The following is a 14,213-nucleotide window of genomic DNA, read 5'->3' on the forward strand; positions in this document are numbered from 1 at the left end:
ACAAGGTCAAGTTTGGATAGGCCCTAGGTGTCCTATCAGAATGGATGCAGGAGCCACTGACCAGGAGTGACCTATCAGAAGCTCCCCAGGTGTGAAGTGTGTCCTGGTGACGGCAGACCCCTGGTCCATTTGGGAGAGGGGACCACAGGACAGATGCTTGAACCCAAGGAAGGGCCTATTCTCAGGTGGTGCTTTGATGTTTCCCAACCTCCCCTCGAGGGATGGCTGCTGTCTACAGGGCATCGAGATGTCACCTCACTGCTACCTGAGACTGTCTCTCTCTAAAAGATGGTGACGTGAATTAGAGTGGGGGGAGTGGAGGGGCAGGGCCTGGGAACCTGCATCTAAAAGGCCCTCCAAAAGAAACCTACTGATTTAAGATGAAGGGAGAAAAAGAAATTATAATTTATTGATCCCTGACGACACAACAGACATGGAACCAGAAGCTTCATTTAATCTCATGGATGTGATGTTCATTGTAAGAACCAGGAAACCGAGGTTCCCAGAATTCAAGGCCACACAGCTAGGAGCTGGTGTGACCCTTATGCTGTTCCAGGCTACGGTTTCTGAGCCTCAACCAAGATCCCAGCCCCAATTTCAAGGTGCATGAGCAAACTGCACTAATTTTAGCCATTCTTCATGCGCCCAGCTCTCTCCTAAGACACAGCTCTTTGCTGCCAGGCCGCACGGGCTGACCCCCTACCACCCGCCACTCCATGGCGGGGCTCTGATTCCAGTTAGGCCCTGATCAGACCTTCCACAGAGCAAGTCCCCCTCCCTGGCCAGGGCCCGAGGAACCGCTCAGGGTCCCTTCTCCTGCAACCTCCACCCGGGGCTGAACTAGCAGGGTCCCCAGGCAGGGACAGCCAACACCAGTCTTGTCCCCAGAAGCCCCATGAGACAGGTCAGCAGCCCTCAGGGACAGGATGGCCCCCTGGAAGATGAGGGCTGGCATCACTGCTCTGCCCTCAGCACTTCTGCAGCAACTGGGCTGTGGGTGTGGAATTAGAGGAGCCCCTTCAAGGGAACTGCAGAGTCCAGGGAGGCTTGCAACAGCCAGAGAGCAGGGATGGCTGTCTGACTTCCAGAAAATTCTGGAAACTTCAATGCATTCACCGTGACACTGTGTCATGCAAGGACCCGGACAAAGTGGTAAAGTGCGTGGATGCATAAGGGACAGAGAGTGCTATGGAGGCATTTAAGGAGAGAAAAGAAAGTACTGAATCCCTGCGGCCTGTGGAGAGAAGGAAGGGAAGTTGCCCAGCTTGAGAGGCAGCCCTGCGGAATTAAAAAACGAACCAGGTCCCCGATGGACCCAGATATACATCCCATCCAGCCCCGGACAAGCTGGGGTTGAGTAGACGCATAAGGGAAACAGCTGTACACTGAACCTTGAGAAAAAGAAAGATGCTGGTGGGTCATAGTAAGTGGGAAAGACCCTGAATCAGGTCAGGAAATTTCCCACAGAAGTTCCCAAACTCCGCCTTCCAGTGGCATAAAACTATTGCAATTACAGTGACCAAACATCCGCATCCTGAGAAGACCCAGCGTCAGGCAAATGTATTTTTCCAATAAAAGCAATTTGTTTATTGAGTCAACAACTATTTAGGGCCACCCACTCTGTGCCAGGCAGCGACAAGGACATGGTGAACAGGACACAGATGCTGCCCTCCTTGCCTGCTGTACATGCAAGCCTAGCAAATCCTAAGCCCATTCTAGGCCTTTGTAAAGTTTCTTCCCATAGACACATTCAGAAACAGGAAAAGGGGAAACATAATCTTCTCTTATTCCAGGCATTCTGATAAGGTTTGAAAAATATAGTTACGGCTCCAAAGTGGGCTTCCTGAAAACCTTTCTGGGGTATATGAGGCTACAGCACATCCAGTTCATGCAAGAAACTGAACACCTTTAGATTGTTGCTTTTTAAACATATGTCCTGTGGTGAAAATGGCATTGGTGTACATTACTGGCAACTGTGCAAAATGATGCAACCCTTCTATAAAGCAGGGGTGGGGGGCTGGGGGCGAATGTTCTTGACTGAAGCCTTCACACCCTCTGACCCACATTTCGACTTCTGGGAATCTACCCACGGGAACGATCTAGACTATGGACACAGTTTTCTGGACAAAAGGAGTTCGTTGTGGCAACATTTACAGAAGCAGGAAGTCCAGGAAGACGGAAAGGGTGGTCACCCAATGAGATGTTCAACACTCAGGGAATCCAGCAGAACTGGCCCGTGAAGAGTGGTCTGCTAAGCACAGACACATTTATTGCAGCATTATTCACAACCGTGAGGAGCTAGAAGCAAACATGCCCGGCAGACACAGGACAGTAAACAAATTTATAGCCCATCCACTCAATGGATTATGTAGCCATGAACATTCATATTTATGATGACAGCATCATAACATGGATAAATGCTTTATAGAATAGTAGTAAGTAAAAACCCAGGGTGCAAAACTGTATTCTACAATTATAGTTACATTATTAAAAAAAATGGAAGCAGAGTGAGGATGGGGGGAGCGGAGACTGCACTAAAATGCCAACACTGATTGCACTGGGGAGGTACTGCTGTGATGGACCACTTGTCTCCCAGACAGTCGACAATGTGGTTATACTACTTCCATAATAAAACATATATATTTAAAAATAACCAAGTTCTGCTGAACCACTTCCCTTTTCTAAGTTTCTAATGTCAGTGCATAGAGATTTGCACCTCATTCAACTTCACTTGGTGGCACGAGCTTGGGCCTTGGAGCCCGAGACTAGAGTCTGAAGGTCAGCCTTGTCAATTACTTTATCTCTTTGACTCATTTCTAAATTTTATATCTATATACTTCCTGTAACTTTAAAATGAAAAAAAATAACACCAATCTCACAGGGTTGCTATGAAGAATAAATGAGACGGTATAAATAACCACTTCTCCATGTGTCCAAATTCGGTCCACAGATATATTTTATTTGGCCCACAGAGTGTACTATAAACAATTTGCACCAATATTTACAACCCTTAGATTTTACATAAAGGTGTTACGGGTTGAACTGTGTCCCCCCAAAAAGATATGTTAAAGTCCTAACCCCCCAGTACTTCAGAATGTGACTTCACTTGGAAATAAGGTCATTGCAATAATATGACGGCACACTGGAGTGGCATGGACCCCTATGTGACTGGTGTCCTTATAAGAAGATAGCCACGTGATACAGAGACATACAGGGAAAACGGCACATGACAACAAAAGTAGAGGTTGTGGTTATGCAGCTTTAAGACAAGGAAAGCCAAAGATTGCCAGTAAATCACCAGCAGCTAAGATGAGGCAAGAAAGAATTCCCCTACAGGTTTCAGAGGGAGCATGGCACTACTAACACCTTGATTTTAGATTTTTAGACTCCAAAACCTTGAGATAACACATTTCTATTGTTCTAAGCTACCCAGTTTGTGGTACTTTGTTACAGAAGCCCTAGGAAACTAATGCATAAGGAGTCCCACTTCTCTTGAATGAGTGGAATATCTGATACCACCTGGCTCACTTTCTTATAGCAGCTAATATTCTGGGCCCAGTTTTCCACAGTCCCCACCACTCCCTACTGTCACCCTGACACCAAAGCCATATATCTGTGATCATTCAGTAAGACATCTGCACTGTTGTTTTCTTTATAGGAGGGAAATATTTCTCTACAACCATATCTCTACCAAAAGATAAACCATGAGGGGCATCTGGTTCAATAAAAAGGAGAACAGGCCCACATCTTCATGGAAGTGAAAAATGTTTACGGGTATTAATGCGAACTAAGTCCTTTTAAAATACCAATTTGCTCTTTTACTTTCCAGCTTGGTCCCTGTGGGCATCTGAGTTTTCCAAACCCAGCTCTGCTCTCCTCACTGGACGTTTGGACACCATCTCCATAAAATGGGCAAAACCACATTTTCCAAAAAGAACGCATTCTGTATCATTCCAAAAAAGCCCAAAGCTCCTGATTTTTCAAAACAGGATACAGATGTTATAAACCAAGACTAAGTATCTTTTAAATCCTTCAAAAGGTCTAAGTATTTATGTTTTTAATTTTGGGTGAGCAACCCCTGAGGCCTAAATACAGAATTCATCTGTAAATTTTCCATGAATAAATTACAATAAGCAGGCCCACGTTGCTTTGAGAGGTAGTTGTAACAGGTTTTTCACCATCGAATATGCAGAGATGTGAGTGTGTCTGCCTTTAGGGCTCCTCTGTGGATTGCTCGCTTCTCCCCCATGCCTGGACCATCCGCCCGGCAGACCCTGGCATGGAGCCAAAGCAGGGCAGCTGCGCCACCGCACGCTCACCTTGGGTGGCTTCAGGCCCTTCCCACGATGTCTTCTGGAGCGCAAGAGCCGTTCTCTCTCCTAGAAGGAAACACAACTGTTGGGATTTTCAGCCGGTCTCACATCACATCCACCAACCCAGCTGACTTCAGAGGGCATAACTTACAATGCTGCTGTGCCTGTCTGCACCAGGCCTGGGTCAGTCCAGGTTCTGAGCACCCAAGGCATGGCTGCTTCTCAGAACTGACAGCTACAGAGCCACACCGTTAACCGGACTTGGACCATCCCAGAAAAAATGCCAAGATTTGCCAGTCCTGCCTGTCTGCCTCTGGGGCTGTAAGCTGTAAAACTTTAGGCAGTGTTGACTAGACATCAGCTGTCAGTGATCCCAGCAGAAAATAAAAAAGCTTGCCGCTTTGATCTCAGACAGAGCTGGGGCCAAATCCCCATGGGGCCTCCTCCTGGTCAGGTGACACACCGCATTTCTGATTCTCAGGTTCTTCCTTTGCTATATGGGCTGGAACCTGCCCTTCCGAGACTGTGGGTACCTGTGTTTCTTGTCAGTAGAAATGGCACCCACCGAGTAGTAGCAGGATTCTGCCCCAGATAAAACCAGTACATTCTCTCCTTCCTAATCAAATGTTCCTATTCTCTTTGGCTGCCAGGAAACCCAGAGACAAATCTGGTGCTTGGCTACAGCCCACACGGTCCACCCATGTGTCCCTCCTGATCTTAACTGATGCTGCTATCTTCATTTTCTCTAGTCTTATCTGTTAATCTTCCTCTTTCAACTCTATCATTGTTTTGTTGGATGTGTTTTTTACATCTTATGTGGCATAAAGACTTTCGTGTAATGAAGCAAAGATGAATGGAAGGATAAATGATTAGATGATGGTTGGAATGAAGGTGGGATGGAGGGAAGAAGGGATGGGTGGAAGAAGGGGAGGATGGGAAGGTGGATGGAGGGATGGGAGGGAGGATGGATGGGTGAGTGGAAAGAAAGAAGGAAGGAGTAGAGATAGAGAGATAGGCAAGCAAAGTGAACTGGACAATTACAGTCAAAGCCTTTTCTAGAATTTTGATCACTGGCTTTTCTACTTTTTGAAGATCCACTAATGGAAGCATCACATACCCCCTTGGGCAAGCAGAACACACTTTGCTTCTAAGATGCAACTAAAGCTCACTATAGATGCTCCCTTCCTGGTTCCTAAGCTCCTTCCACAAAGAGATGCAGAATTCTCTGGATGTAACTCTCACTCCACCTATTTAAGACATACTGACAACCCCCTTAATGATCACACACACACACACACACACACACACACACACACACACACACAGTCTTAACAAGTCCTTCAAATTCTGCTCTGATTATAAGGTTCCAGTTTTCAAGTTCACAGTCTGCAACAACTAGGCTAAAAGACAAAAAAATAGATTTCTTGGGGACAGATCATGCCCACTCTGTAAAGGCCAGAAGGCTCTTTTTTAAAAACTGATGCTGCTTCTCAATGGCAGCAAACTAGGGATAAGATTTGAGAAAAAGAGTAGCCATGAAAACCGCTCCCAGATACCAGTGATGTCGTATAAACAAAGTGGAGGCTGCTTTCTGTAAGAACAAAGCAGCAAGGTGCCCATCACCAGGAGGAGCTCTGTGAGATCCCACCCCGCCAGCAGCATCGCCCTGAAGCCCTGATGCCATTCCCAAGGCCTGGGTCTCGTGGCGCCCCACGGAGGGCTGTCGCTCATGCTCATGCAGACTTACCAGCGAGAGATCGTCGATGACATGCTGCTGCTCCAGCACCTGCAGCCGCAGGAACTCGATTTCCTGCTCGTCCCTTGTCAAACTGAGGTCATTCAAGGACGTGTGCCTCTTCAGGGACGCCTGTGCCGACAGCTTCTCTTTCTGCAGCCAAGGGAAGAGAGGGCACTGCAGGGCCACTCATCCACAACACTTGATAGGAACCCACCGTGCGCGTCAGGGCATGGAGTGTGGGCTTGGGGATACGGGATGGAAGAATGGAGGGAGGGATGAGAGCCCCCTGGTCGTCAGGCTGGAGGAGTGGACAGCTGCAGACCGGAGCCAGGCCCGAGGTGTGGCTGACTGTGCCCGATGCTGACAGAAAGGGCTGGGTGGGCACTGGGGCGGGGAGAGGTGGATGTCTGCACCAAGCCTGGAAAGCTTGGTTGCTGGGGAAAGAGAGCACGGAACACATGGTAACGACACACACTCACACCTGGACCTGCCAGGGCATGGGAGAAGGGTGTTCTGTCTCCCGGAGCCTCAGTCTTCTCAGCTGTAAAATGGGCATGACTGACACTAGTTTGGACAATGAACCTCAGAGTATTCCTTAAACCATCAACTGCAAGACACCACCCTGACCACAAAGACCAATCATTCTTGTTGGAGCAAATAAAAGGCCCAAATTCAAAGCACTTAGAGCAAAATTGTAATCGTTCACATACTGAGCTTCCTCAGTGCACCAGGTTTTCTGTGAGAACATTTTATGCCATCATTCCATCCTCTCCCTAAACCCACAGCACTGATATTTTCATTCCCATTTCGCAGATGAGGAAGCTGAGAGAATGAGGGCTGGGCCTAAGGACCCTGGGTGGAGACGGCAGAGCGGAGGCGCAGACCCACTGTCTGACTGCCCCGGGCTCTCCGTCAGGCACAGACACCCACGGTGCTGTGAACTGTGGAGAACAGAGGCAGGAGGGACGGGTGCAGACTGAGACTGCTCGGCAGGCTTCCTGGATGAGGCAGGTAGGAGGTGGCCCCACAGAATGTGTACGGTGAGGGCCAGGAGCTGGAGGAGCCCGGGCAGAGACAAGGACTCCGAGACGATGACTTACCATCTCCACATTTTCCCGTGTGAGATTCTTGATCTTCTCCTCCATCCTCTGGATGCTCTGCAGCAAGTCCTCATTCTTCTTGTTCATTCGCTTGTTCTTCTCCACCAGGGGCTTCAGCTGGACCTCGGTCTCACGGGAGCGTTTCAGCTGTGGTCAGACAGAGAGGGCAGCAGCTGTAAGACCCAACCTCAGAGGCCAGTGGAGATCCCCCCTGGCCTGGAGCTGCCACTGCTTGGGACCACATTTCCTGGGTGGTGCAAACACCACGAAGAGCCCACAGACACCTGGCTTCCAAATGCAGGCTCCCACCTGAGCCTCAGAGGGCCTTGGGCAGGGCAAGAGGAGGGGATGCAGCCCAACACGGAGGCCCAGAGATCTCCCTCAGGTCGTCCCCGCCGGCAAGTGGCCTGAGCCTCGTCCACACTTCCTTTACCTCCGGGCATGACCCCCAGAGGTCATGGGTCACATGCATAGAGGTCAATCCAGCTACCTAGCTCCTCCTGGCCACCATTCCTCCCCAGGTAGAGACCTAGCCGAAAGCGCAACACTTTTCAGACAACAGACGACCCCTTGGCCCTGCTGCGTGCCAGCGTCAATGCTCAGGGCTCTGTCCAGCCCTGGAGCCGCGCCCTGAGTCCTCCGAGCACAGCCCCTGTGACTGACGGGGTGTCCTTCCAGGCTCTCTCATCCCATCAGCATCTGGGGAGCCCCGCTGGGGCCCGGGCCCTGTGCTGGGGGCTGGGTCAAAGGGATGACACGACGGGGTGACCGTCCAACAGACGGGAGAAGAGGACAAAGACGGTGACAGAGGTAAGAACACAGTGAGACAGGCGCTGGTGGACACGCCAGGCCGGGGAACCACACATCCAGGGGTTCAGAACGGGCAAGAAGACGGCGCGTCACTGAGTGCAGCGGGAGCGCGGAGCTTGGGGGATGGGCAGAGAAGGGGCGGGCATGCTGAGGTCTGACGTAGGGAGCTGAGAGCTCTGCCATTTGTTTCCACCTGCAGCCGCACTCCTGCCGCGCCCAGGGCTTTGAGGCAGGAGCACTCTGTGGTCAGGACGGCCTTCTAGAACAATCCACCACTCTGACTGCTGTGTGGAGGCCAGTCCAGTGAGACAGAGACATGAGAGATGACAGGGGAGGGGGAGGGCGAGCTGGGACCCGGAGGCTGCTCCATTAGAGGCCCCCACTCTTCCTCCTTCTGAGTACGGTGTCCTCCGAGACACACACACTAGCTGCATGACCACGGCCGAGTTGTCAGCCTCAGGTCCCTCTTCTGTAAGATGGGAATAACGGTAGTATCTGCCTCAGAGACTCGTTATGAGAACTAAATGCATAGTGATAGTCTTCGCAGGGTTATTTTAATGGATGAAAATTATAAACAATTTAAAATATTTATCAATATCACGACAATCACAAGAACCACTGCATCTATCGAGTACTCGCCATGTGTCCAAAACGATGTTCGGCCCTCCCAGGCATTCCCTCTCATTTAACCCTCACCACCACCCTAGGAGGGGGCCCATCCCCATCCCCATTTCACAGACAAAGAACCTGGCTACAAAGAGGTGGGGTGATGTACCACACAGAAAGTGCCAGGACCAAGAACCAAACACAAGGGACTGACTGCAGACCCCTGCTTTTCGTTACCAGGCTGTGAAAGTTAAAACACTGATGGTAGCCATTGAAATATAACATGTACCGTGACTCATACATTGTACCTCTAGAAATCTATCCTGCAGAAATAAAGGTTCAAGTCGGTAAAGACAGAAATGTATCTTCTGTGAGGCATTGTTTACAACAGCAAAGAAACCTGAAACAGCCTAAATCTTCACCAGTAGAGGAATGGTTGAATAAACCATGGTTTGTCTACACAACAGAGTATGATGCAGCTGTTACAAAGACAAAGGTAGATTTTCACGCATTCCTGGGGAGCGCTGTAATTGATACAGCAAGTGAAAAAAGCAAGTTGCAGAACAGTATTACATAGGGAAAATATCCCGTTTGTAACCACAAAACAATTTAAAAAAGGCTCTTCGTGGGTGTCAAAATATTTGCTTAAGCATTAAAAACATGTAAGAATCACCTCAAACTGTTAACAGAAGTTACCTCATGATTTTAAGATCCCAGTGCTGGCCAGCTTATTGATTCTTACTTTAAACACTTCAGAAGGTCTGAATTGTTTCAAGCAAGCTATTTTTTTTTCTAATCCACTTAGTAAACTATTTTGCCTCTCATGAGGGATTTTTTTTTTAAGCTCATGAATATTTAAGTAAAAAGTGGAGACATAATATTAGATGTACAGTCTGATGAAAACTATATAAAAATATGCCTTTAAAAATACTGGAAGGAAATGAATTTATTCTGATCCTGTTAAAATTGTGAAGAGGTGACATTTATTAACACTTTTCATCTCCCATGTTTTTCAAATATATTGATACACTTACTTTCATAATAAAATTTAGAATAAAGAGAAATATTATGAGACATTTGTCAAGACATTTGTACGTGTTGACTACCACTACATAAAAATTAGGTTAATTGTTTATCCAGCGAATTTAAATATATTCAAGAAATTTCTATTTTACTAGAGATTTATTTTTTTTAACGAGAAGTTCACATTCACTACTTTTAAAATTAGAAATATGTGAACTTTTATGCAAAAGAAAGTAAATAGATAAGCAAAAAGTAAAAATTATCCATAATCACACCACCTAAAACAACTTCCAATATCCAGGATGATGACAATGTATTTTTGTTCTGTAAACTGCTTTTATCATTTAATTCATTGTGAACAAATTTTTATGGCAAATAAATGTGACCTATAACATCATTCTTAATGACTGCATGCAATTCATTGCATAAATGTTCCATCATTATTTTGATCAACACTTAGGTGGGGTTTGGTTTGGTTTTGGTTCGGTTTTGGTTGCTACTATAAACAACACTGCAATGAAAACCCTCTCCATACCCCTCACTGAACTTCTCTGATTGTCAGCTCAGGATAAATTCCTACAGAATCAAGGGCACTAACAGGTTTCTTCAACAAGCATGTGTTAGATTTTTAATCAGGAAGAAATTAGAAGGAAAGTAGAGAAAACCAGATGGCCTGTGCATTAACTTCCTGTTTAGGGTGTGGATTGTGGCCCCAGGGCGGCTTTCCTGCATCCCAAGGCACCATCTGTCTCTTGGGGGCTGATTACCAGTTCATTCCTCTCGTCTGCCAAGAGGGTATTTCTGTCTTCCAGCTTCCGTATCACCGAATTCAGTTCAGCAATTTTTAGCTGAAATCGCCGCACATCTCGCTCGTCCATATGCTGATCCTAAAAAAGAAGCAAGACACAAACATACTTTGAAAAAGCTTAACTGAGTCAAAGCGCTCTGTGGACCCTTGTGGAAAACTATGACGACAAAGGTGAGCTCCTCACTAGGAGGACCATGCGCCACGTTGGGGCTCCCCCAAGTCAAGCAACATGTGGAAAGACTTCATCTCAAAGGCGACAAGACCTCAAACCCTCCAGAGGCTCCCTGACATCTCAACGTGGTATCTGGGGACCTTCCCGTCCGAGCCCCTGCCCGCCAAGCACCTCTGACAAAGGCACAATCATAGACGTTCCAGGACGCTCCTCGAGGGCAGGCACTGTGCCCACCTCACTCACCACCGAGACGCCAGCACCTCATGTGGTGTCTGCACACAGCACGCTCAACAGACACTTGAGTATTTAGTGAATGAATGAATGAGTGAATGAATGAATGCATGCAGCTTTGGCCTCCTCTGTGCCTGTTAAGTACCAAGCTGTGGCCCCAGGTGCCCTCTCTGCTGGCTGAGCTCTCCTCATGGGCAGAGCTCTGCCTTTAAGTCATGTCCTGTCCTGACTGGGTCCCTTTCTGAGCTCTCACTGTATACTCGGCACTCATGTTTTCATTCCTTTTCAACTGAGCTCCACGTTTGGGGAGGAAGGGGTAAGGGAGGGAAGGAAGGATGCACAGATGGATGGGAGGGAGGGGGGAGGGGTGCGGGAAAGGCAGGCAGGCAAGTTCGCCAGAAGAATGACCAGTAGGAGGAAGGACAGGTAGGTGGTCAGCTCTGAGGCCCCAGTGCTTGCATGAGCCCCTCACCTGGACACCCATGAGCTCGGCCATGTCCCCTATGCCAGGTGGGAGCTCTCTCTTTGGACTACCGTGGTACCGCTCAGCCTCTCTGACCTGAACCAACTGCTCATCCAAAGCCTCTTTCTGAAGAAGCAGCTTCTGGGTCTGCCCAGTCTGCACGCCGAGTTCCTTCTCCAAGGCCAGAATCACACGATCTTTTCCCTTGATCTCATCCATCTGGAAAGAGAAAGAAGAAGCATTCAATTGTAGGGGCTCGTGACCAAGGAAAGCTCTCTCTTGCTGGTCTCAGGCCCAGGGAAAGGTTCAGCAGGTCCATGGACCTGGGGCAGCTGAACTCAGCAACACAGGACAGAGAGACACCGTAGTGCACAGCCCAGGCCCTGCTCCACCGTCACCGCCCCCAGCACAGAGGAGCACAGAGCTGTGGGTTCAACGACCTATATGTTCAACCAGACACTTACCCTCGAAACTGATCAGTGCTCGTGTCTCTCTCACCTTAATGAAATAAAGTCAAATCCTGACCCGCCAGGGCCCTCCAGCCATCACCCCCTTGCCCTCCAGCAGCTCAGCTTCTTCACAGAGTTGGTCGTCCTCCTCTCTCCCACTCCTGTCTGGCCACGTCCCCACCCCTCCAGTAAACAGCTCTTGCTAACGTCTCCAACACTCTCCTGGCCCGCAAACTCACTGAACAATTTTCCATCCTCTCTCCTTCTCACCCCATCTGACACTGTCGCCCACTCCAGCTACGTGAACTGCTCCCACCCTCCCACCCTCTGTGGGGCTTCACTGTTTCCATCTTCTTCTCGCCTTGCCCTGGTCACCATCGAAATCTGTAGTTTCCAAGGCTTGGCCCTCTTCCCAGTCTGTATCCTCTCCTCAGCCAGCCGCATCCTCACCTAACATGCTAACTCCCCGTGTGCAGCTGACACTCCGACCTCCTCCCTCCGCCCTGACGTCTCTCAGGGTCCCACAGTCAAGAGAGCCGACTGGATGCTTCTGGGGCCTCCAAAGCACCTCAGCCTCCCCACATTCGAGCCTCAGCACGAGCCCCAGCTCCCCCAGCCCAGCCTCGTCCCACATTCCCTACAGGAAACCAAGCAGAAAGAAGCTTACGGAGGAGGGAGCTTCTGCCACGGGCCATACACTTCGACTGTTTCTGAACACAAAGCCAACAGCTGGGAAACTGCCCCAGTAAGGGTGCTAAACTGCCCCAGTAAGGTGCCCCTCCCCCAAATCCATGTCCTTCCTACAACCTGAGAATGTGACCTCATTTGGAAATAGGGTCTTTGCGGATATAATTAGTTAAGATGAGGTCACAGTGGAGTCAGGTGGGCCCTAACGACTGGTGTCCTTATAAGAGGAGAGACACACAGACACATAGGGAGAAAATGGAGGCAGAGACTGGGGTGATGTGGTCACAAGCCAAGGAACGCCTGAAGCCACCAGAAGCTGGAAGAAGCAGGAAGGATCCTCCCCTATAGCCTTCAGAAAACATGGTCCTGTGACACCTTGATTTCAGACCTCTAGCTTCCAAAACTGTGAGTGAATAAATTTCTGTTGTTTAAGCCACCCAGTTGATGGTACTTTGTAACAGCAGCCCTAGGAAACTAATACAGGTGTTAAAAGAGAAAATTTCCCAAGTACTAGAGTTTCATTAATTGACAAAAATCATAAGAGTTTCAGCTACAGTGATTACTATCATCATGGGATTTAGGAATAAATTCTATTTGAGATAAGGTACATTAAAAAGTTCTGAAAAGAATACAAATGCTTTAGTAAGAATGGTTCCAACGAAATCTGGATAAAGTCTCTACGATGTGGCTTTATTTAACACATACCTGTGAGTGCCCGCCACGAGCGGGCCTGTATGTAAGGCAATGTAACGTGGATACTACCTTGATTACCCAACGTAAAGGTTAAAGCCAACTGATATAAAACAACTTGGCGCAGAGGAAAAAGCACTGTGCATGGAGTACAAAAGTATGAACTGGAGACTAATCCCCCACTGACAAGCTGTGCGACCTCTGGCAAGTCACTCAACCTCTCTAAGCTTCAGGCTCCTCACCTGTAAAATGGGGATGTAGGAACATCCACCTGGAAGGGGAGCTGTGAGGACTGAAGGGGACAGCAGAGACAGGCAGGCTGCTTAGGAGCAAGGCCACTGGGCCCAGACTGCCTGGGTTCTAGCCCTGATGCCACCACTTATTGGCTCCGTCACCTTGGTTTAGTTACTTGGTTTAGTTACTTGATTTCTTCCTAAGCCTCAGCTTTCCATCTGTGAAATGGGGATAATAATAGGGATGTTTTGAGGATGAAATACATTAACACATATAAACTGCCAGGCACGCAGTAGGCATAAAATAAACATTAGCTCTAATTATAATTGTTGCATGCGCATAGTAGGTCTCAATAAATAGTAGTTCCTGTCTTTCCTAGACTTTTGTTTCCATTAGGTGTGCAAATATTGAGGAAATGAATGAATGAATACTGCAGTGGTTTGAATTGTGGTTCCTAAAAAGACATGTCCACATCCTAACTTCAGATACCTGTGAATGGGACCTTGCTTGGGGAAACGGTCTTTGCAGGTGTAATTAAGGATCTTAAGATGAGGAAATTGTCCTGGATTAACTGGGTGGGTCCTAAATCCAATGACAAGTGTCTTCAAAGGACGAAGAGAAGACGCAGACCGAAGAAGAAAAACATAGAGGGGAGGCCGTTGTTGACTTAAAAAAAAAAAGCACAATGTGAGAGTTGCGAGTTAAGTTTTATTTGGGGCAAAATGAGGACCGTAGCCCAGGAGACAGCGTTTCAGGCAACTCTGAGAAACTGCTCGGAGGAGGCGAGGGGAGGAGCCAGGATATATAGGAGTTTTTGCGACAAAGGCAAAGTAGTAGCGAACATCAAAAGATTATTGTTAATTAAAGAAAACCAGATATCTCAAGTTAA

At 48.2% G+C, this 14,213-nt stretch overlaps 1 protein-coding gene across 2 annotated transcripts in view; it reads right to left on the reverse strand.

Moving 5' to 3' along the window:
• Positions 1–14,213, reverse strand: part of JAKMIP1 (janus kinase and microtubule interacting protein 1) — a 121,860-nt gene that overhangs the window by 44,473 nt on the left and 63,174 nt on the right. For both annotated transcript variants that reach the window (XM_057546911.1, XM_057546912.1), the window contains exons 4-8: positions 11,274–11,483; positions 10,358–10,477; positions 7,152–7,298; positions 6,061–6,201; positions 4,320–4,379 (exon numbers count right to left, since the gene is read on the reverse strand). In XM_057546911.1, the coding sequence (XP_057402894.1) occupies positions 4,320–4,379; positions 6,061–6,201; positions 7,152–7,298; positions 10,358–10,477; positions 11,274–11,483 (678 nt within the window). The remainder of the gene's footprint in view (positions 1–4,319; positions 4,380–6,060; positions 6,202–7,151; positions 7,299–10,357; positions 10,478–11,273; positions 11,484–14,213) is intronic.

Source organism: Balaenoptera acutorostrata, chromosome 5 (genome assembly GCF_949987535.1).
Source record: "Balaenoptera acutorostrata chromosome 5, mBalAcu1.1, whole genome shotgun sequence".
NCBI classification, from domain to species: Eukaryota; Metazoa; Chordata; class Mammalia; order Artiodactyla; family Balaenopteridae; genus Balaenoptera; species Balaenoptera acutorostrata.